General features: G+C 53.1%; 1 protein-coding gene and 1 long non-coding RNA gene across 4 annotated transcripts in view; one reads left to right on the top strand and one right to left on the bottom strand.

Moving 5' to 3' along the window:
* Positions 1-3,854: 3,854 nt before the first annotated feature.
* Positions 3,855-4,913, bottom strand: LOC103693194 (uncharacterized). Its single transcript, XR_005488989.2, has 2 exons — positions 4,775-4,913; positions 3,855-4,623 (listed from the first exon to the last, which is right to left on the bottom strand). It is a non-coding gene; the product is annotated as an uncharacterized LOC103693194 (long non-coding RNA).
* Positions 4,914-6,968: 2,055 nt separating this feature from the next.
* Dpp9 (dipeptidyl peptidase 9) overlaps positions 6,969-21,438 on the top strand; it is a 34,996-nt gene continuing 20,526 nt past the window's right edge. The window contains exons 1-3 of one of the 3 annotated variants that reach the window (XM_039083145.2): positions 6,969-7,127; positions 8,404-8,456; positions 16,575-16,828. In XM_039083145.2, coding sequence (XP_038939073.1) covers positions 16,606-16,828 — 223 coding nt within the window. In that variant the 5' untranslated portion in view covers positions 6,969-7,127; positions 8,404-8,456; positions 16,575-16,605. Of the gene's footprint in view, positions 8,190-8,403; positions 8,457-16,574; positions 16,829-21,438 lie in introns of all 3 variants that reach the window. The other 2 variants (XM_217309.11, NM_001305241.1) reach the window with 2 other exon arrangements.

The following is a 21,438-nucleotide window of genomic DNA, read 5'->3' as shown; positions in this document are numbered from 1 at the left end:
GGGATGACCACAAATGAGTGGGTTACCCATCTCACTCCCAAGTCCACCTTTCTCTGGGTTGTCCGTGGATAGGGCTTGGTACTCAGTGCCCCTTGTACCCATGTTTTTGATTTGACAATGGCCTCAGGGGTTGTTTCAAAACAGAATGTTGTGCCCCTGTATCCACCAGAAAGTCTATTGGTTTCCCGTCCACCTTTGTGGTTACCCAGAGATCATGAAGGAGGGCTGAGCCCTGACGCTCTCAGTCGTCTAGTTCTTCTAATTTCAGAACCTTTAGGCCCTCTCTTTGCTAGTTCTTAGGGCACTCATGCTTCCAATGGCCTTTTCCCTTGCAATAGGTTCATTGGTTCCTCTTTAATGGAGGACGGGTTTTTCCTTCAGTGGGCCTGGCTTACTTTTGCCCTTGCCACAAGTTAGGTTTTTCAGCTCTCTTATCAGAATGGCTGAGACTTGTGGCAGCAAGTAGCACTTTCGCCAGTCCTCTGGTCTGTTGATCCTTGTGGGGAGGGGAAGTGTCTCCCAGTTATTGAAAGCCTTCTCGGGTATGGTTACTAACACAGTCAGTTGTTTAGCTGCAAAGCCATCCAGGTGCTGAAGCTTCAGGAGCAGCTTGGTTAACAAAAGCCATGTTCACAGCTGACTGGTGCTCTTTAGCTTCTGGGTCGAAGGGAATATAGGTTCTGTAGGCTTCAAAAAGTCTGTCTAGGTATTCCCTGGGGGCTCTCCTCCTTTCTCTGCATCACCTGACTCACCTGAGATAAACTTGTGGGCCATCTAGTAGCCTCTTGGAGGCCCCCATCAGAAATCCGGCAGTAGACCTAGAGCCTTCAGCAGTTCCCAGTCAGGTTGAGTCCAAGGAAGGGCTGAATGGATACTGGCCTGGATTTGAGCCCATTGGTTCTTGGAACCACTTTCTGGGCAGCTCCTATGATCCTCCCTGTCCTCTGTTGTGAAGAGGACCTGGGGCAGCTGCTGACAGTCATCCCTTGTGGGCCAGTGAGTCAGATGATGAAATCTAGAGGACCTGTGAGAGCTGATGGTCTTTCTGAAAATAGAGGTTTCTGCAACTTCCAATTGTAAAGATCATTACTGGAAAATGGCACATACATCACAAACTGTCTCCTCTGAGCAGTCCTGTAGTCCTGAGGGGTAAGGCCCTCTGAGCATAAGGGCCTGAGTGTGAGGTAGACTACAAGTGGAGTCAGAAAAATCAGGGGAGTCAGGGGCTGCTTCCCCTTCTGCCTTCCAAGGTTGGGCAGGGGCAGTGGTAGCAGAATCTGCAATCCAGAGAGGGGGACAGAGATCCTCCTCAGGAGCAGACGTGGGAGCAAGGCAAGGGGCTGAGGCTGGCCCTCCTTTAGAAGAAGAAGAGATGGGAGTGGGGAGGGTGGTAACAAAAAAGGTCTCATGCAAACAGGGAGCTTCTTGGCCAGGTATTGCCACATGGTGATATATGGCACTTGGTCCTGATGGCCCCTGGCCTCATAACCTATGGTCTTCACCCTGTAATGGTAGGGAGATGAAAAGTTCCCTCCCCAGGCCATTCTACTTTATAAGTGAGCCATTTGGTTCTGAAAAGATGGCTTGTTTGCAGGAGGAACAACCAGACCCCAGTCTTCTGCAAACAGGCAAAAGTCCTTAAAATGGTTTAGGACTAAGCCCAGTGGGGTGCTCTGTGCCTGTCCCATCCTAGAAATCAAAGAAAAATTTGTAGTAGAGGACAAAAAGCACAAGCAGAGTGCATGCAGACAGACACAGAAGGACAGTTCCAGGAAAAAAAAATATAAAGGGTGTCTCAGATGGTCTTTCTCCCTGCAATGTGAGGCACACAGATCTACAGCCAGTTCTGAAATCAGCTAGGAACTAGGAAGTTCTCCTGCTTCTGGTAGGGGGTTGGAGTGTCCTCTATTGGCCCTGACCAGGTGACAAAATACAAGTTAGGTTTGTTGCTCTTGGCCTCCGTATTAAACCTGAAACAGAATTAAACCCAAAACAGAAACACAGAAATGGACAAGACAAAAGACACCTGGGCGTTCAGACTTACAGATCAGTAAAAAAACATTCCACTATTCGGGTCAGATGGTGTCTTAGTTAGGGTCTTATTGCTGTGAACAGACACCATGACCAATGCAAATTTTAACTGGGTCTGGCTTACAGGTTCAGCAGTTCAGTCCATTATCATCAAGGTGGGAGCATGGCAGCATCACAGCACCCAGGCAGGCATGGTGCAGGAGGAGCTGAGAGTTCTACATCTTCATCAGAAGACTGGTAGTGGAAGACTGGCTTCCAGGTAGCCAGGACTACAGTGTAAAAGCCCGTGCCCACGTAACACACCTAGTCCAATGAGACCATACCTCCAAACAGTGCCACTCCCTGGGCCAAGCATATTCAAACCATGACCGATCTCCAGTAAATCCCAGACAAGTCCCCAAATGTAAGGATTTATTGTTCACCAAAGAATGATGCCCCAGACTTAAATAGGATGCAAATGCAAGGAGCATTTTATTCTGCAGAAGTCCAGCATGAGGGATTCTCTCATTCCAAGATGGAGAGACACCCAAGTGAGCTCACAGGCCTCATCTCAAGCACATGAGGGGTTCTGGGGCAGGTGACCGTTATCTTATTCCATCTCTAGGGACATTCCATTACTGGGGTGTGGAGGCTGGAAACTGTTGCTGATCCATTGTCCTTGTTTCAGGACAGGTGGCAGGGCAGCTTCTGACTAGTTGCTTGAAGCCTGCAGTTTTTTTTTTTCTTTCTAGTAACTGTCTTGTTTGGGTTTGACTGGATTTGCCCAGTTTTTAGGCCTAGTCTCCTGGGCTGCCAATTTGAAGCCTGTCATGGAGTCAGCCTGTCTCTAGCCACCACTGCCTGGCTCAATTTACTTTTCATTACTTATGTGTGAGTGGAGGTCAGAAGTCAAACTCAGCTTTTGTTTCCATTACTTTCCCGCTTTTAATGTTTGCTTACTTTTGTTATTTTGGAGTGTTACTGTGTAGCACAAACTGGTCTGGAATGCACAGAGATCCTCCTGCCTTCTCCCTTTCTCTCCCTGTTTTGGTCCTGTGACCTCTGAAGTCTTCCTCTGCCCCCCACTTCCTTTTCTATGGCCATTTTCATTTCCCCTCCCTATGGGCCCTGGCCCCATGCTATCTTAGTGGGAATGGGAGGGGTCTGCTCTGAGACAGGAGGGAAAAGGAAAGGGGGCAGCAGGCAGAGGAGCCAAAGAATGAGAGGAGCTAGAGGGAAGAGAGGAGACAGAACTATTGGGGAGGATCCAGAGAAAGCAGTGAGGACTCAGAAGACATAGCCTCCATGCATGCCATGAGGTCCTGGGCAGGGAAAAGAAGGCCTTGCATAGCCATGTTGGCCACATATGTCTTGGAGGACCAGGTATTTTGTTTTATCTGTGGCCCAGGATGGCTTACAACTTACAACCACCCTTTTGTCTCAGACCTTTGAGTGATGTGGTGACAGGTATGCATTTACAGTAGAGAAAGGAGAACTGGTGTCCTACTGAGCACTCTGTTGCTGTGATAGTCCATCACTGAGGGAAGTCACAGCAAGAGCCTGGAGGCAGGAGCTGATGCTGAGGCCATGGAGGCTATTTCCCCATTGCAAGTTCAGCCTGCTTCTTTATAGAAAGAACCCAGGACCTCCAGCTCAGGGGCGGCACCACCACAATAGGCACCACCCAATCAGTCATCAATCTGATGTGGGTGTTGTCTTAATTGAAGTTTCTTCTTCCCATATGAAACTTGTGTGTATCAAGTTGACAAAACAACAAAACCCCAAACCAACCAACCAATAAAGACACCCTCCTAACAGATGTGTGTGAATTAACAACAAAGTACCCAGTTCTCTTCTGTGCTTTAATCAAAGGTTGAGTCACCCATATACTGCCAGGAACCTTCTGGAGATAATGTTCTTGCTTGACATGCCATGGTGGCAGAAGTGACAATAGAACTACACTCAGAAGGGTGTTACAATGCTCAGTCCATGGTCTGAGTTTCCCAACAATGGCCATCTCACACCAGAGGGACCAAACATCCAGTTGTTGCTTATTCCTCTAGGCCAGATGTCTCACCTGAATCCATCTGGAGTCCTTGGAGGCTGCTGGTCTTAAGTTGACACTGGAATCACAAAGAAGGTTCCAACAGCAGGGAGGGATGAATGAACCTGCCAGTGAGCAAAAGCCTTTTCTCCTATGTCCTTCCTGACTTGAAGGTGGCCCAGATTTAGGCTGGGTCTTCCCTCTCCACATATCTGATGGAAACCTCTCCAAGTTGAGTCATTGATGCCAGATGCACCATGTTTAAGAGACAGTCATGATGACCCATCACATGTCCCGAAGCACAGAGGGACCACTCTTTTTGGGCCACACAAGTTTCTCCCAGGGTGCCCCCTACCCTGGCTTCTTGTGTCTTTTCTGGGACTTGATTCTTGTTTTTGTTTATTTGTTTTTGACAGTCTCAGGGTACCCAGTGCTGTGTGGGTTTGGCTCTAGAACATTCCTGCAAAGTTGATTGGCTTGAGCAGTGGCAAGAGCCGAGTCTCTGCTGCAAGTCTTTGAAGGAGGCTGAGCTCTGGAAACTTTTCTTCATCTCCTACTTCCCGGCTTGCCTTTAGGGAAAGGTTTGCTTTGTAGGAGAGCCAGCCCTTTTCTCCAGCTGAACACACTCCAGGGGATGAAGCCTCAGGGGTAGGAGAAGGCAGGGAGGAGGGCGACAGGGATGGGGCGGGACTCTCCTAAGTCGGGGGGCCCACTCCTTACCCCAACCACCTGGACCAGAGCCAGGGAGGTGCTGATGGGACAGTGGGGGTGAATGAGGAGTTCCTGGATGTCCCAGCTGGTGCTTTCCATTTCTCGGTTCCCCTCTCCTCCACAAGCTGGTCCTCCCCACCTCTTCCTTGGCTCTATCTCCAAGCACCCCCTTCTGCTTCTCTGTGTTGAAATTAGAGGGTTCCTGAGCCTGGCCTCATGACTCAGGGTCAGGTGCTCCCCAGCCTCCCACTCCCCACTTTGGCCTTTGTTCAGGGAACTGAAGGACATCCAGGCCTTACTGTTGCCAGCTGGGAAGTGGCTGTGTTCATGTGGCCCCTGAGTCAAATTTTTACCCTCCGCATGATGTATTTATAAAAAGATAAAGGGGTTGGGGATTCAGCTCAGTGGTAGAGCGCTTGCCTAGCAGCGCAAGGCCCTGGGTTCAGTCCCCAGCTCCGAAAAAAAGAAAAAAAAAGATGAAGGAGGGGGGCATGTTCTATGGAGGTGTGGTGAGGTATAGGGGAAAGGGGTGCCTTTGCGGGCCCATGTTGAGACATCCCTTCCCCTGAGGAACCAGTTATGGTATAGAATAGAGTTTATTCAGGGCATGGGGAGGGGGAGTTAAGAGGGCAGTAGAGGCAGGGGAGGGAGAAGGGAGGGAGAGGGAAGGAGGGGGAGGGGAGGGAGGAGGAAGAGGAGAGAAATAGAGGTCGGCCATGAGCACATGGAGGGGGGTAGGGGGATGGGGAGAGAGTGGACAAAGGGGTTAGAGTGTAAGAGAACAAGAGAGAACAAGAGAGGAGGGAGCAAGCAGCCCCTTTTATAGTGTCAGGCACACCTGGCTGTTGCCAGGTAACTGAGGGGTGGAGCTTAGACAGAACACTAACACAGAGTAAGAGGCACTGACTACCCCTCTTTCTGTCTTTAGTAGTGCATGCTTATGTCAAAGGTCAACTTCTGACTTTCCTGACTCCACCTCTGAGTGATGGAACTTACCCTTGACCTCAGAGACACCTCCCCCCTCCATACCTCATCACATAAATCCATCTTGAAATTCAAGCTGAAGCTGGGTTTTGGACTCAGACCCAGTGTCAGCTCCTTGTTAACCAGGCATGGTGGTTTACAGACGTTCAGTCCAGCACTGGGAAGATAGAGGCAGGAGTTCAAAATAAACTTTAGCTACACGATGAGCTCCAGGCTAGCCTGGACTATGTGAGACCCTTCCCCAAAATGGGTGTGAAAAGAAAGGGGTCAGGAGAGAGGAGAGGATGGCTGAGACTGGGGAAGACCAGCAAAGCAGCCAGGTCCTCAGCCACATCCTGTAATTGTGTAACAAATGGTGTCTCCAGGGAGGGTTCCTGGAACTGGAACAGGGTTGCAACATCATGTTCAAAATGTAGCCCTCAGGATGTCCGGTCAAATACTAGCTAGGAAGCTTAAGTATCAACAGTGGGGGCACTCCAACAACAATGGAGGATGCTCACTAAATGCCATTCATCAAACAATGGCTGCCCGTCCTCAGGAACCCAGTTGGGATGACTTTCGGGGAATGTGACTTTATTTATAAAAGTCCTTTACAGGCTGGAGAGAGGTGGCTCAACGGGGAGGGGAGTTCAGGTCCCAGCACCCATGTGGCTCCAGCTCCAGGGAACCCATTGTCCTCTTCTGTCACACTCACGTGGCTCAGACTCACTCAAACATGCATGGATAAAAAGTCAAACATGGTGTGGGCAAGATCTAGACAGAGTAGGCAGATCTCAGAGTTCAAAGTCAGCTTGATATAACTGGAAAGTTACCGAGTGCTGGGATGATTGGCGTGAGGAATCACGGCTAACTTCCTGTTTGATAAAATTCTGAAAATTGATTTTCACGGAAATTTCAGGGAAATAAGAAGGTAAGCTTAAATGACAACCACAGTACGGGACCAGAACCCGAATCAAATTTTTGGAAGGCAGCTTTGCTAACCACTATACCACCAACCTCTCTGTTTTCCTGTCTCAGATATTTTTAATAGGTCACCACAGGGTCCGGTTGGCCAACAGGAACCGAAGCAGGGGTGTTCGTCCCTCAAGCCTCTCCCAGACAGCGCAGGGCCGTCCGCCTTGCCTTCGTCTAAAACGCTCCTGCGCGCTGCCCCCCCTAGAGCTTGATGGACCTTGGTTCTGCCCTGACGTTATCCAATCAAAAGCCTCCGCTTCCGGGTCAAAGGAGGCGCAGCTGCCGGGTCCCCGGTGTCCGCCGCCTTCGCTGTCCCCCCGCGCCCGCCACTTCCGGGCCCTCGTCTTGGGCATGGAGCGTCGCGTGTGAGGCGCCGCCGGCCCTGGGGACGCCCTGCCCAGCTTGTCCTCCGCGCCGCGCCCGGGTGAGCAGCGTCCGGCCCCGGTTCGCCGCCTCCCGCCCCGGCCGGCACCGTCCGCCCGCCTCGGCGCAGCGCGCCCCGTCCTCGTCGTCCCCGCCGCCCTGGTCGCCGCGCTTCGCCCGTTCCGGGCCGCGCCCAAGAGCTGCTGCCGCACCACTGCGGAGACGCAGCCGCCAAGCTTCATCGCAGAGCGCGGCTCAGCCCTGCGTCCGCCAGCCTCCGCCAGCCTCGTCTCCGCCAAACCCTCCCTCCCGGCCTCATCCTCCCCAACCTGATCTCCTCAAGCCTCATCCTCTCCTATCTTGATTTCCTAAAACCGGAACCCTGCAAGCCTGATTCTCCTCCCAGCTTGATCCCTCAAGCCTGATCCCTAAAACTTGATCCACCCAACTTGTTCCCTCAAGGCCTGATAGTTCAGATTGACCTTCCCCTCAAACCTGAAATCCCAAAGCTTCATACTCTAAAGCTTGATACCCGCAGCATGAACCTTTCCAAATGACCCTACCAGCTTGATTCCTCCGAGACTGGTTACTCTTCAAGCCTGATCCCTCACTCAGCCCTTATCCTCTGCCTCAGTTTCCACATTGTCCCAGGCCAAGCTTGATACCCTGCCAGACTAAAATTATATCCTCTGTCTCATCCCTTTCTTCCCCGGACTAGCTTAAACCCCCTCAGTCCCCAGCCTCAGCTTCTGGCATTAATCCTCTGCATATTGGACCCTACCCTTAGGGTCTAGGCCTTAGGCCCATCTCTCCCCTCCCCATCCACGCTTTTGCCCCGCCCTCTATCCCAGTGACTCCCTTGCTGCCTCCTAGCTAGGCTCCCTCGGGAGCCCCCTGGGCAATCACCAACCTGCTTTCGAAGAGTTGGGACTGGTGCCCAGGAGGTGTGGACCACAGTCACCAGTTCCCTGCTGGGTCCCAGGGAGACCGCGCACTGAGGGACACGTCTCTTCCAAGTGCAACCCAGGGCATGCTGGCAGCCCCGAGGGGCTGGGAGGCTCAGTTAGAGTCTAACCAGGTAGATAGGGTTAGGCACAGGCGGAGACTCCCGCCAGCATGGAAAGTGAGTGAGAAGAAGCACTTCACTGGCTCCTCCATCTTCACTGGCCCCTCCATCCTCACTGGTTCCCCAGTCCTCACCAACCACTCCATCCTTGCCAGTCCCTCATCTTTGCCAACCCCTCCATCCTTACCAGAACCCATTTTCACCAAGCCCTCCATCCTTGCCAGCCCTTTCCACCTGCCCACTTTAACGACCTCACATCTGTTCTCCCAAGGTCCGTACCCCTCGCCTGCAGCTGCCATGGAAGCTCCTTGGACCCTTTAGAAGGTCAGTTATGCTGGGAACAGGCCGCTGGGCAGGCTCTATGATGGGCTGTGGTTTGCTGTGGAATGCAAGGTTGACAGTGGCTTTAGGGGCCAGTGACCCCAGGTCATGCCCCCTGCTGCAGTGCTTTGCAGGTATCTGTATTCCTCTCTCCAGGGGGGCAAAGGAAGAGTGGCTAGTTAACTGGGTTTGGGGGAGGTTTGGCCAGCTCTCCCAGCTCATCTGGCACAGTACCCAGTATGTAGGCATCAATCTTCATGGTAGCTTTTGCCTTAGAAAGACCGTTGGGTGTGACTTTAAGATGGCTCATTCATCTGACAGCTGTCAAGAAGATCTTCTGTGTGAACATTCCTGTTAATTCTCACTTAGTTCCAGGCATAGATTTTGTAGTCTGGGTTTATAGTTTTGAGAGATTGGGGCACAGAGAGGTTTGCAACTTCTGTGGGGTCACATTGTACAGATGTGACTAAGCTGGGGTTTGGACCCTTCTTCCTGACATGGGAAGCCCTGCTTTTCAGCACTGGACAGAGAACACTGGCCATTCTTATTCCATTTTGTGTCCAGGTGACATCCGGCTTCTGGAAGGCTGTCAGACTCTTCTGAGAACACAGCTGGGTGGTGATTGGGAACAGTAATCGGGAAGGGATAGTGGCTAGTGCCTTTAGACGGAGTGCTGCCTGGACAGGAGCTATAATCCTTTGGGGGCACTGGGATGGGTTGTTTTCTCTGAGGCATCCTGGGTCATGCAAGGTACCAGTTCTAATCAGGACAGCCATACATGTCCCCAGACATTTCCTGGGCTCCTCAGTTAACAGAGTTTCTACCTTGAGACCATGATGTTGTCCAAGTATATTTTCCTAGTTTTTGTGAGGCAGCTTTTATGCAGTGTGAGCAGCTGATAAGAGACAGGGATTGAGGGGCTGGGGATTTAGCTCAGTGGTAGAGCGCTTACCTAGGAAGCGCAGGGCCCTGGGTTCGGTCCCCAGCTCCGAAAAAAAGAACCAAAAAAAAAAAAAAAGAGAGAGAGACAGGGATTGAGACCAGCATTATGTTGCCACAGTAACCTGGGCTGGAAGTGGGAAGTCTTGTCATAGGGGAGAGTGGGCATCAGACCCCCATACATATAAGATGTTGAGGCAAACAGGAAAAGGTATGTTTGAGTTTAGTTTCGGTTGAAGGTCAAAAGTGTAGGTGATGGGAAGCTTGGGTACTGAGGTACCGTGGAGACAGGAGAGTGCTCCAGGACCGCTAAACCCCAGCAATCCACCCCACAAAAGATACAGGTTCTGTTGCTGGGACCCAGTGAGACTCTTGGCCCAGAGTGACCCTGATCCACAGTGCCCATATGAAGGCAGAGGTGAACTACTGGTTCCCAAGGCCAGTCAGTGGGTCAGTGTTAAAGGTCAAGTTGCATCTGGACAAGGAGGATGGAGGAGAATGTGGAGGAGACCCACGTGGGGTACGGGTCAGGCCCTGTTGGGCAGTCAGCTTAGAAACTTGCTGCTTCTGCTCTTCTTTCCCCTTGATGGTCCTGAGGAGGCAGCAGGGATGGACCCTAGACAAGGGAATTTTGAGTTGTGTCACGGCAGGGTTCTACACAGTGTTGCCAGACCCAACTCTTCCTCCATCTCTTTCTACTTTACTTCCTCCTCCTCTTCCATCTCCTCCTCCTCCTCTATCTCCTCCTCCTCCCCCATCTCCTCCCCCATCTCCTCCTCCTCCTCCCCCATCTCCTCCCTCATCTCCTCCCTCATTTCCTCCCTCATCTCCTCCCTCATCTCCTCCTCCATCTCCTCCTCCATCTCCTCCCCCATCTCCTCCCCCATCTCTTCCATCTCCTCCCCCATCTCCTTCTCCATCTCCTCCCTCATCTCCTCCTCCATCTCCTCCATCTCCTCCATCTCCTCCTCTCCTCCTCCATCTGCTCCTCCATCTCCTCCTCCTCCCCCATCTCCTCCTCCATCTCCTCCTCCATCTCCTCCTCCATCTCCTCCTCCTCCTCCATCTCCTCCTCCATCTCCCCCATCTCCTCCCCCATCTCTTCCATCTCCTCCCCCATCTCCTTCTCCATCTCCTCCCTCATCTCCTCCTCCCTCATCTCCTCCTCCATCTCCTCCTCCCTCATCTCCTCCTCCATTTCCTCCTCCTCCATCTCCTCCTCCATCTCCTCCTCCTCCATCTCCTCCCCCATCTCCTCCTCCATCTCCTCCCCATCTCCTCCCCCATCTCCTCCTCCTCCATCTCCTCCTCCCCCATCTCCTCCCTCATCTCCTCCCCCATCTCCTCCTCCATCTCCTCCTTCATCTCCTCCTCCTCCTCCTCCTCCATCTCCTCCCTCATCTCCTCCCCCATCTCCTCCTCTTCCTCCATCTCCTCCTCTATCTCCTCCTCCATCTCCTCCCCCATATCCTCCCCCATGTCCTCCACCTCCATCTCCTCCTCCACCATCTCCTCCTCCATCTCCTCCTCCATCTCCTCCTCCATCTCCTCCCCCATCTCCTCCTCCCCCATCTCCTCCTCCTCCATCTCCTCCCCCATCTCCTCCTCCATCTCCTCCATCTCCTCCCTATCTCCTCCCCATCTCCTCCTCCATCTCCTCCATCTCCTCCTCCATCTCCTCCTTCATCTCCTCCTCCATCTCCTCCCTCATCTCCTCCTCCACCTCCTCCTCCATCTCCTCCTCCATCTCCTCCTCCTCCATCTCCTCCCTCACCTCCTCCCCCATCTCCTCCTCTTCCTCCATCTCCTCCTCTATCTCCTCCTCCATCTCCTCCCCCATATCCTCCCCCATGTCCTCCACCTCCATCTCCTCCTCCTCCATCTCCTCCTCCATCTCCTCCTCCATCTCCTCCTCCCCCATCTCCTCCTCCTCCATCTCCTCCTCCATCTCCTCCCCCATATCCTCCCCCATGTCCTCCTCCTCCATCTCCTCCCCCATCTCCTCCTCCATCTCCTCCATCTCCTCCCCATCTCCTCCTCCATCTCCTCCTCCATCTCCTCCTCCCCCATCTCCTCCTCCATCTCCTCCCCCATCTCCTCCTCCATCTCCTCCATCTCCTCCTCCATCTCCTCCTCCATCTCCTCCTCCATCTCCTCCTCCATCTCCTCCATCTCCTCCTCCATCTCCTCCCTCATCTCCTCCTCCACCTCCTCCTCCATCTCCTCCTCCATCTCCTCCTCCTCCATCTCCTCCTCCATCTCCTCCATCTCCTCCTCCATCTCCTCCTTTATCTCCTCCTCCTCCTCCATCTCCTCCATCTCCTCCTCCATCTCCTCCTCCATCTCCTCCTCCTCCATCTCCTCCTCCTCTATCTCCTCCTCCATCTCCTCCATCTCCTCCTCCTCCATCTCCTCCTCCATCTCCTCCATTTCCTCCTCCATCTCCTCCTCCTCCTCCATCTCCTCCTCCTCCATCTCCTCCTCCTCCATCTCCTCCTCCATCTCCATCTCCTCCTCCATCTCCATCTCCTCCTCCTCCATCTCCTCCTCCTCCTCCTCCATCTCCTCCTCCTCCACCTCCTCCTCCTCCATCTCCTCCATCTCCTCCTCCTCCTCCTCCTCCATCTCCTCCTCCTCCTCCATCTCCTCTTCCTCCATCTCCTCCTCCATCTCCTCCTCCTCCTCCATCTCCTCCTCCTCCTCCATCTCCTCCTCCTCCATCTCCTCCTCCATCTCCTCCTCCATCTCCTCCTCCATCTCCTCCTCCTCCACCTCCTCCATCTCCTCCTCCATCTCCTCCTCCATCTCCTCCTCCTCCTCCTCCTCCATCTCCTCCTCCTCCTCCATCTCCTCTTCCTCCATCTCCTCCTCCATCTCCTCCTCCTCCTCCATCTCCTCCTCCTCCTCCATCTCCTCCTCCTCCATCTCCTCCTCCATCTCCTCCTCCATCTCCTCCTCCATCTCCTCCTCCTCCACCTCCTCCATCTCCTCCTCCATCTCCTCCTCCATCTCCTCCTCCACCTCCTCCTCCTTCATCTCCTTTCCCATCTGCTCCCCCATCTCCTCCTCCTCCATCTCCTCCCCCATCTCCTCCCCCATCTCTTCTTCCATCTCCTCCCCATCTCCTCCTCCATCTCCTGCCCCATCTCCTCCTCCTCCATCTTTTCCTCCATCTTCTCCATCTCTTCTTATATTTCCTTCTCCTAATTCTCCATTTTTCCTCTGTCTTCCTTCTTTTCTCCTCCCTCCTTCCTCTCTTCCCTTGTTAACAGTAGCTCTCATTTTAACTCACGGCACTCACAGGTGTCCCCAGATATCATGTGTGAGAGTCCTAATCATGGAGTCCTAAAAGTGTGCCTTCCTCCTTGGGTGACAGGGAACAAGCCATCTAGCCTTTCTGCATTCATTTTCTAGTCTCCACCACGAGTATGACCTAAGGAGTGGCCCCAGGTCACAACACACAAGTTTGTGCAGCAGAGACCTGGCCCATGCTTTGTGTGGTCCAACCAGGCATATAGAAGGCCAAGAGTCCTCCACCCAGGCTCCCCTCCTAAATCCCCACTTTCTAATCAGGTGGCAGGAGGGAGCAAGGAAGGGATTCGAGGGGTGGTCCTTCCGAGATTCAAGGTCTGTACACAGTGACCATCATCTGTGGTCCCTGCATCCATATTCTCTAAGTCATAGGATGTATTTTGTGAGACCTAGTCTTTTTTTTTTTTTTTTTTTTCCCAGAGCTGGGGACCGAACCCAGGGCCTTGCGCTTCCTAGGCAAACGCTCTACCACTGAGCCAAATCCCCAACCCCAACCTAGTCTTGATTCCCAAAGTGCTGGGTGTCAGTCAGGACAGCTCAGGTGGGACACAGGTCTTCTGTCTCTGGCCTTCTTTTTCTCACCTTGTACCATGGGGCATCTGTAAGTCACCCCCTTCCATGCTGCTGTGTTTTCCCCTGAAGTCCCCAGTATCGCCTGCCTCGATATTTCAGTACCTCCGCCTTCTCTACGTCCACGGGCTCCCTCTGGGGTCTACAGCGGAAGTTGGGAATGTAGGGTTGTCATCGTCCTACCTCTGGGGAACAAGGCACCAGAAGTTTAGCAGCCTTGACTACAGCCCCAAGAGCTTTCAATCTTATTTCCTGCTTGGCTTTTAGGCTACAAAGGTGACATGCTGATGGGTGGAAAGAAGCAAGGAGACGTAGGTGGCTGGGTTAAGTGACTTGGCACCAACCTCGTCCCCAGCTGTGTAAATTCTTGAGCACTGTTGAACAGGTCGGTGCAGGTGGAGGCCTTGCTATCACTTGTTTAATCCCCAGCCCCTCTCTGGGTCCCCATTTCACATCGGGATAGCAGAGAGGCCAGTGACTCAGTGAGGCAATAGCCTCAGGCCCTGCCGGAGCTCACGTTGGATGGTTCTAGAACATATCTAAAAACTCCCGATGTCTCATTTCGAGTTTCCTGGAGCAGATCTTTGCAGCCTGGGCCCTCTACAGTCACTCAAGGCAAAGAGGCCCTCCTAGGCCCTCTTCTGCGCAGGCGTAATGGAACTCTAACACACCTGGAAGGGCTCCACAGGTCATACTTTGTTTCATGCACGGCTTGTACTGGGAGGTACTTGAGCCAGTCAGTGGCATTCCTTTGGCTCAGATTTCTGTGCTTGCCGCTGGCAGCTCCTGCCTGCCACTGCCCTTGGCTTCTGACTCTGGTCCCCTCTGAGGTGTTTGATTCAGGGGCCCTGGGGATATCTGTGGTTTCTGATCTGAATACTTATGAGTAATTGACATGGCAGCACATTTGAGGGGAGGACATGGCTCCTTCTGTTTCTCTGCCATGGCAGTGCTCTGGGAGAGAGGGAGAAGGCTGGGCCAGGTGGGTTAAGCCTGCCACTGGGTGGCTCCTTTCCACCCTGCCCAAGGTTTTTGCCACACTCACCTTTTTTTTTCCCCAGAGCTGGGGACCAAACCCAGGGCCTTACGCTTGCTAGGCAAGCACTCTACCACTGAGCTAAATCCCCGACCCCTCCCCCCCCTTTTTAAGATTTTTTATTTATTATTGTGTATATTTGAGCACACTGTAGCTGTCCTCACACACACCAGAAGAGGGCATTTGATCCCATTACAGATGGTTGTGAGCCATCATGTGGTTGCTGGGAATTGAACTCGGGACCTCTGGAAGAGTAGTCAGTGCTCTTAACCGCTGAGCTATCTCTCCAGTCCATTTTTTTTTTTTTTTAACATACTCACCTTTCAGGGACTTCCTGTGCTGCAGCTGACTATAGTATGGCAGAGGAGGTTGGGAGCAGGAGCTCCTCTCTCCTCTCTCTGCCCCAGCCTCGGTTTCCCCACCTATACAATTGGCTTCTATAAGTCAGAGTGAAGTGATGTTGACAAGCCTGGCTCTCACAGTGACATCTTTGCTTCTTTCCCGCACTTTTTAAAGCAGCCTATGGCCTTTTCCTGTCCCCTAATTATGAGGCTTCTTTCTGATTTTTTTTTCCACATTGTTTTTTCTTTCATTTGCTATTGTCCGTGAGTGCACATGTCCTGAGGAAACCCTGGAGGTCATGTTGTGAAATCATTTCTCTCTGCTTTTAAGTGGTTCTGGGTGGAAATCAGGTCACAGACACCATTGTACAGTGAGCCTCCTGCACATTTCCTGCTCTGGGTTTGAGACAGTGTCACCCTAAGACTTCGAGTAGAGGTTGCCATTGTTTTCCTTTGACCTCCTGGGCACTGGGATTGCAGACATATGCCATACCACCATGCCATGCCCAGTGGGTCTCTGTGTGTTTGAATCATGACCTCATTGTGCAGCCCAGGCTATTGTGGGACTCAGAGATATGTTTCCTCTGCTGAGGCTAAAGATGTAGCCAGCCCAGTCAATGTGGACTCACAGCTGTGAAGTCTTGACTGACTGTGCCTTGGGCACCCCCCCACCCCCCAAGGAAGGTCCTGACCCTTGTGTGGCACCACTTACAGTTCTCACTTCCTGCCAGTGCTTGAGGTCAGGGAGGCACAGTTGCAGGGACTGTTGTAGAGGGAGCATCCTCTGGAGCTTCCTGCAGCCACTCTGGCACTGCCCAGAACTGGGACACTGGCTGGCAGTGTTTAGATTTCTTTAAAGCAAATATTTGCCTGGTTGGTCCAGCCCCGCTCAGACAGAGCTGAACCCAGCAGCAGTGAGAGGGAAAGATTGCTGGGTGGTGGCCATGGACAAGAGGATCAGCAGGGTGGCCTGGAGGACACACTCACTTGGATGATGTCTGTATGAAGGTCTCTAGGTGTCTCCTATGTGCAGTGACAAGATAGGCTTTTTATCTGGAAGCCTCAAGAGTTTGTTCCTTATCAGGGATGCCTATGGGGTGCTGGGTCGCATAGAAGTGGGGGAGGGGGATAGGCATTCATCAAGTAACCAGGGTGACAGTGCTTGATGGAAAGAGACAGCCAGGTTGGCAGGGAAGGATATTGCACCATCTCAGGATGGATGGCACTAGAAGGTTCCTAAGGACCTATTTAGTACTTACCTGAGATTGGTTTAGACTTTAGGCAACCTAAGAAGAACAAGCCCATCCCAGAAGGATGGTGTTTGCCCTGGGACAGGTGCAAGAGGAAGTGGGCCTGTTTGAGGGTCTGGGTAAGGCACAGCTATGAAGAGAGAGCTGTTGGGGTCTGGGTAAGGCACAGCTATGAAGAGAGAGCTGTTATGGTCTGGGTAAGGCACAGCTATGAAGAGAGAGCTGTTAGGGTCTGGGTAAGGCACAGCTATGAAGAGAGAGCTGTTCAAGAGTCTGGAAGTCAAGAGGGATCAAACAGCAGTGAACACAGTGAATTTTTGTTCTATGCTTCTTACAGCCCTCAGTTATTAGTCTAGCATCTGCCTCTGAGCCTTGCCCCAGCCCCTCAGTGGGGCATTCTGGGTGGTGGCTCCATTCTTTGCCACACCCAACCAAGAGTTGGAAGATGTGGAAGGGTTTCAGATGAATGAGTGGCGTGGATCCAGATGGGATCTGGCATAACTCAGCAGAGCCTTGACTCTCAGGAGTTTAATGTGAATAAGTTGCAATAAATTGAGAGAGACTTGGGTTGACAGTGCTGCTGCCGAGAACGACTGATCTGGAAGCATCCAGGGTGAGGACAGATTGTCAGGGAGACACCCTCTCTCACACGCTGCACCATCTCCCTCCACAGCTTCTCGCCGCCATCACAGGAGCCCCAGAGGATGTCTGGTGGGGTCTCGCCAGTTGAGCAGGTGGCCGCAGGCGACATGGATGACACAGCAGCACGCTTCTGTGTGCAGAAGCACTCATGGGATGGACTTCGCAACATTATCCATGGTAGCCGCAAGTCATCGGGCCTCATCGTCAGCAAGGCCCCCCATGACTTCCAGTTTGTGCAGAAGCCTGATGAGTCTGGCCCTCACTCTCACCGACTCTATTACCTGGGTAAGCTGCCCTGCCTCCTTGTCCTTCATGGCAGGCCTGGGGCACCACAAGGTTTCAGAAATGACCAACCTGGGGCAGCCAATGTTAGTCCATCTCCAAGGTCAGTCACACAACTGAGGCCTGGCCAGGTGTCTAGAAACTGTCCCCCACGGGGCCACTTCCCAGCACCTGGTCCTGGCTGGGCAGGGCTTCCTGGAGAAGCAGGGCAGTACACAGTTCCCTGTAGGAGGGTCACATGCTGTTCTAGTAGGAGCTCTGTGTGGTGATGTGTTATGATGGATTCTGAGGCTCAAAGATTGGCACCCTCTGTGTAGCCTTGCCATGGGCCAGCAGCAGAGCAGGGCTGCCGTACTGCTGCAACCTGGATGTGCTGTTCTCTGTGCAGCTATTCACAATGTTGCCCCTGGCCCACCAGACCCTTGAATGTGAGTCTCCCTTCAGGCTTCCGTAGCTTCTGCAGACAGGCCTGCACCTGGCCCCACACATAGACAGGAAGTGTGCTCAGTGTGCAGACTCTGCCCTGCTAGGTCTAAAGGGCTACAAGAGCTAGAAGAAGGAACCCTCTGAAAGTCAGTTAGGCTTGTTTGCAAAGAACATGATCCTGGCTGTTGACTAGAGGTCCCTTGCACTGTGGACACTGGACTGGGTCACTTGTGGGTGGCCAGGATTCCTGGGGCTTGCTGTCACCTACAGTTGAGAAACACTTTTTAGGACATGATTCTGGTCATCCTTCAAGCCAGTTTTGTTGCTGCTGGTCACGTAGCATCTGAGACCATATCTGTGCATGTCCAGGCCATGAACATTTGAACACAGGACTAAATGAACATTGTCACCTGCCCACCGTGGCTGTACATGGATGACAGCAACCAAGATGGATGCTGGGTGGCTGTCCTCCCACTGTCTCCATACTTCCTCCTTGGATCTGTCTCAGGAAGAAGTCACATGGGTTTTTGCAGAGCACCAAACTGCAAATGCAGAGTGATTGAATCTGCTGAATGACAGCTGCGAACCACAGCAGCCCTGGTACATGGACACACTCCCACAGAGGACATCTCCCCTTAGCTGCACTGGGAGGACAGCAGCCATGGTGCATGGACACACTCCCACAGAGGACGTCTCCCCTTAGCTGCACTGGGAGGACAGCAGCCATGGTGCATGGACACACTCCCACAGAGGACGTCTTCCCTTAGCTGCACTGGGAGGACAGCAGCCATGGTGCATGGACACACTCCCACAGAGGAGCGTCTTCCCCTAGCTGCACTGGGAGGACAGGAGGGGCTCAGGTCCGACAGTAGGCAAGCCTTTGCCACCTGGGCCAGCCCCCCTCTTAGTGGTGGCCTTGCCCATTTGTTTCGAGGTCTGTCTTTGGTGAATTAGCCCCAGCCTGCACCTGCTGCAGGGAAGCTGGCAAGCAGGCTGTGCTCCTCCTTGGCTCTCGGCGGAACCATCCTGCCTCTTCAGCTTGTGAAGTGTGCGGTGTCTGCTTATCACCTCATCTCTCCCAGCTCCACCTTCCTGAATACACAGCATATGTCTGTCTGAGATCTCCCTTTGCCTCAGACTAGGGAGGATGCTAATGGCTTCAGATCTTCTCCCCTGCTTGAGAGTCTTAATATATCTGCAGCTGCCAGCTCTGTCTCAACAAATCAGTGACTTTTGAATCCAGGCTCCAGGATACACTGAATCTCTCTGGGGACCTCTCAGTCTCCCAGGACCATGGGGAAGGACAGAACCCTCTGGGCTCTCAGTCACAAAGCCATCTGGTACGAAAAACTGTGGGATGGTTTAAGGAACTAGGACATACAGCCACTAGCCTCAAGGTGAGGCACCAGCGACGCAGAATCAGTGTTAGAGCCTCAGGTCTCCTGCCTTCCTACCAGCAGGGCAAAGTGACCCTCTGGCTCTGGAGTCCTGGGAGAAGAAGTCTGATTGGCTCGGCCTACTGGTCATTTACATGTGGCTGCTTGCATCTGGGCAGGGATGCTCCGTCCTTGGGGTCAGTGCAGGATGTTGGGGTCTTCTTGAGTGTTGGGGGCCACAGATGAATATGTAGTGAAGACAGACCCTGAACATGTTCAGGGAGCCCAGAACTTTGTAGCAATAGCCAGTTCTTTCCGAGCAACCTCACCCTCCAACTAAGAAGGCGGTGCTGGTCTCAGATCCCCTCTTGGTCCCTCTGAGACTTTATCACACGGCTTTCTGACAGGAGTCCCTGTAAGGATCCCCTGTTGCCCTGAGAATATGACCTGACCCTGCCACTCCTGAAGTCCTCTTGTGAGGGATGGGCTGGATCCCGAGGGGACGTGCTGGCCCTTCCTGTCAGCCCAGCAGCACCTTCTATGATTGCAGGGAGGCTTTGGGTCCTGGAGAGACCTGGACTCTTGGCTCCTGTCTTGGGTTCAAGATGCACTGAGCATTCTAGTCCAGGTTGGGCCCTGTCAGGCTGGCCAAGGCTACAGTCCAAGGTGACTGAGTGTGGATGTGGTCCCAGGGCACCTACCGTGCCTGGGGCTGGGCAGGGTAAGCAGTCAGAGTGGGCAGTGTGTGTGAGGACAGAGCCCTCTGGTAGGTCAGGCAGCAGAGGCACAGTGAAGGTGATTAGCATTCAGCTCTACCCTCCCCTTGCCATTAGTGCCAGCATTGTGGGCTGTGCTGCCAGCACTGGAGGCCCATCCAGGGAGGCACTGGCGGCCCATCCAGGGAGGCACTGGCGGCCCATCCAGGGAGGCACTGGCTTGAGCCATTGCTGGAATTGCTTGTTAGTTAGCTGTGAGAGGAGGTAGCTTTGATGTCCTTGGCACAGACTTGCTTTGGACTTACTGTTCAGAAGCCCTGAGGACAATAGTGTCCCAGAGCACAGGTTGTTAAGAGGGACCAGCTACCCCACTAGCCCAGTGTAGGCCTTTGGTAAGACTGAGGGTCAATTCACATCTCAGAATGTCTCGTTTCCTACGCTTCTTAATTGTCTGTGTGTGGAGGTCCATATGCTATGGCACCTGTGTGGGGGGAGGTTGTTATGCTATGGCACCTGTGTGGGGGGAGGTCCGTATGCAGTGGCACCTGTGGGGGGGAGGTTGTTATGCTATGGCACCTGTGTGGGGGGGAGGTTGTTATGCTATGGCACCTGTGTGGGGGGAGGTTGTTATGCTATGGCACCTGTATGGGGGGAGGTTGTTATGCTATGGCACCTGTGTGTGGGGAGGTTGTTATGCTATGGCACCTGTGTGGGGGGAGGTCCATATGCAGTGGCACCTGTGTGGGGGGAGGTCCATATGCAATGGCACCTGTGTGGGGGGAGGTCCATATGCTATGGCACCTGTGTGGGGGGAGGTCCATATGCAATGGCACCTGTGTGGGGGGAGGTTGTTATGCTATGGCACCTGTGTGTGGGGAGGTTGTTATGCTATGGCACCTGTGGGGGGGGAGGTTGTTATGCTATGGCACCTGTGTGGAGGTCCATATGCAATGGCACCTGTGTGGGGGGAGGTCCATATGCAATGGCACCTGTGTGGGGGGAGGTTGTTATGCCATGGCACCTGTGTGTGGGGAGGTTGTTATGCTATGGCACCTGTGGGGGGGGGAGGTTGTTATGCTATGGCACCTGTGTGGAGGTCCATATGCTATGGCACCTGTGTGGGGGGAGGTCCATATGCTATGGCAATTGTGTGGGGGGAGGTTGTTTTGCTATGGCACCTGTGTGGGGGGAGGTCCATATACTATGGCACCTGTGTGGGGGGAGGTCCATATGCTATGGCACCTGTGTGGGGGGAGGTCCATATACTATGGCACCTGTGTGGGGGGAGGTTATTATGCTATGGCACCTGTGTGGGGGGAGGTTGTTATGCTATGGCACCTGTGGGGGGAGGTCCATATGCTATGGCACCTGTGTGGGGGGAGGTTGTTATGCTATGGCACCTGTGGGGGGAGGTTGTTATGCTATGGCACCTGTGTGGAGGTCCATATGCAGTGGCACCTGTGTGACGGTCAGAGGACAACTTATGGAAGTTTGTTACCCTCCTTATATCATGTGAGTCCCAGGGCTCAAACTCAGGTCATCAGTCTTGGGTAGGTGCCTCTACCCACTGGGCCCTCTCATTCTGCCATACTCTTAAAAGTGTGCGGCCCAATATCACATGCCTTTAGTCCCAGCACTCAGGAGAGGCAGGCAGATCTCCGTGAATTCAAGGCCAGCTATATCTCAAAACCACAACAAAACCAAACAGTCCTGGCGGCTGCAGATACGAGTAAGGCAGAGGTCATGTCCTGCAAGTCTCTGTGAGAGGCATTGTATTCTGGGCCTGCCAGGTATCCTGCATACTCCCACACAGCTCTGCACGCAGAGGAGTGATAGTCATGGTCCCCAGCAGTCTGCACCAAGATGGGCAATTGAGGCACGCTGAAGCTGGTCACTCTCTGCTGACCATTTAACTGCCAGTGATGCCACACACCATAACCTTTGCTTCCCTACCTGTGGATGACACATTTGTTACCTGACCACTTACCTGCTGTAAGCCGTGGGGTTGCCACACGCTGTGACCTTGACTTCCAAACCTGTGGAGGACACATTTGTCACTTCCAGTTGGGAAATGGAAGCTGGAAAAACAAGAGGA

Source organism: Rattus norvegicus, chromosome 9, assembly GCF_036323735.1.
Source record: "Rattus norvegicus strain BN/NHsdMcwi chromosome 9, GRCr8, whole genome shotgun sequence".
Lineage (NCBI taxonomy): Eukaryota > Metazoa > Chordata > Mammalia > Rodentia > Muridae > Rattus > Rattus norvegicus.
This window is presented reverse-complemented; position numbering and strand designations above follow the sequence as displayed.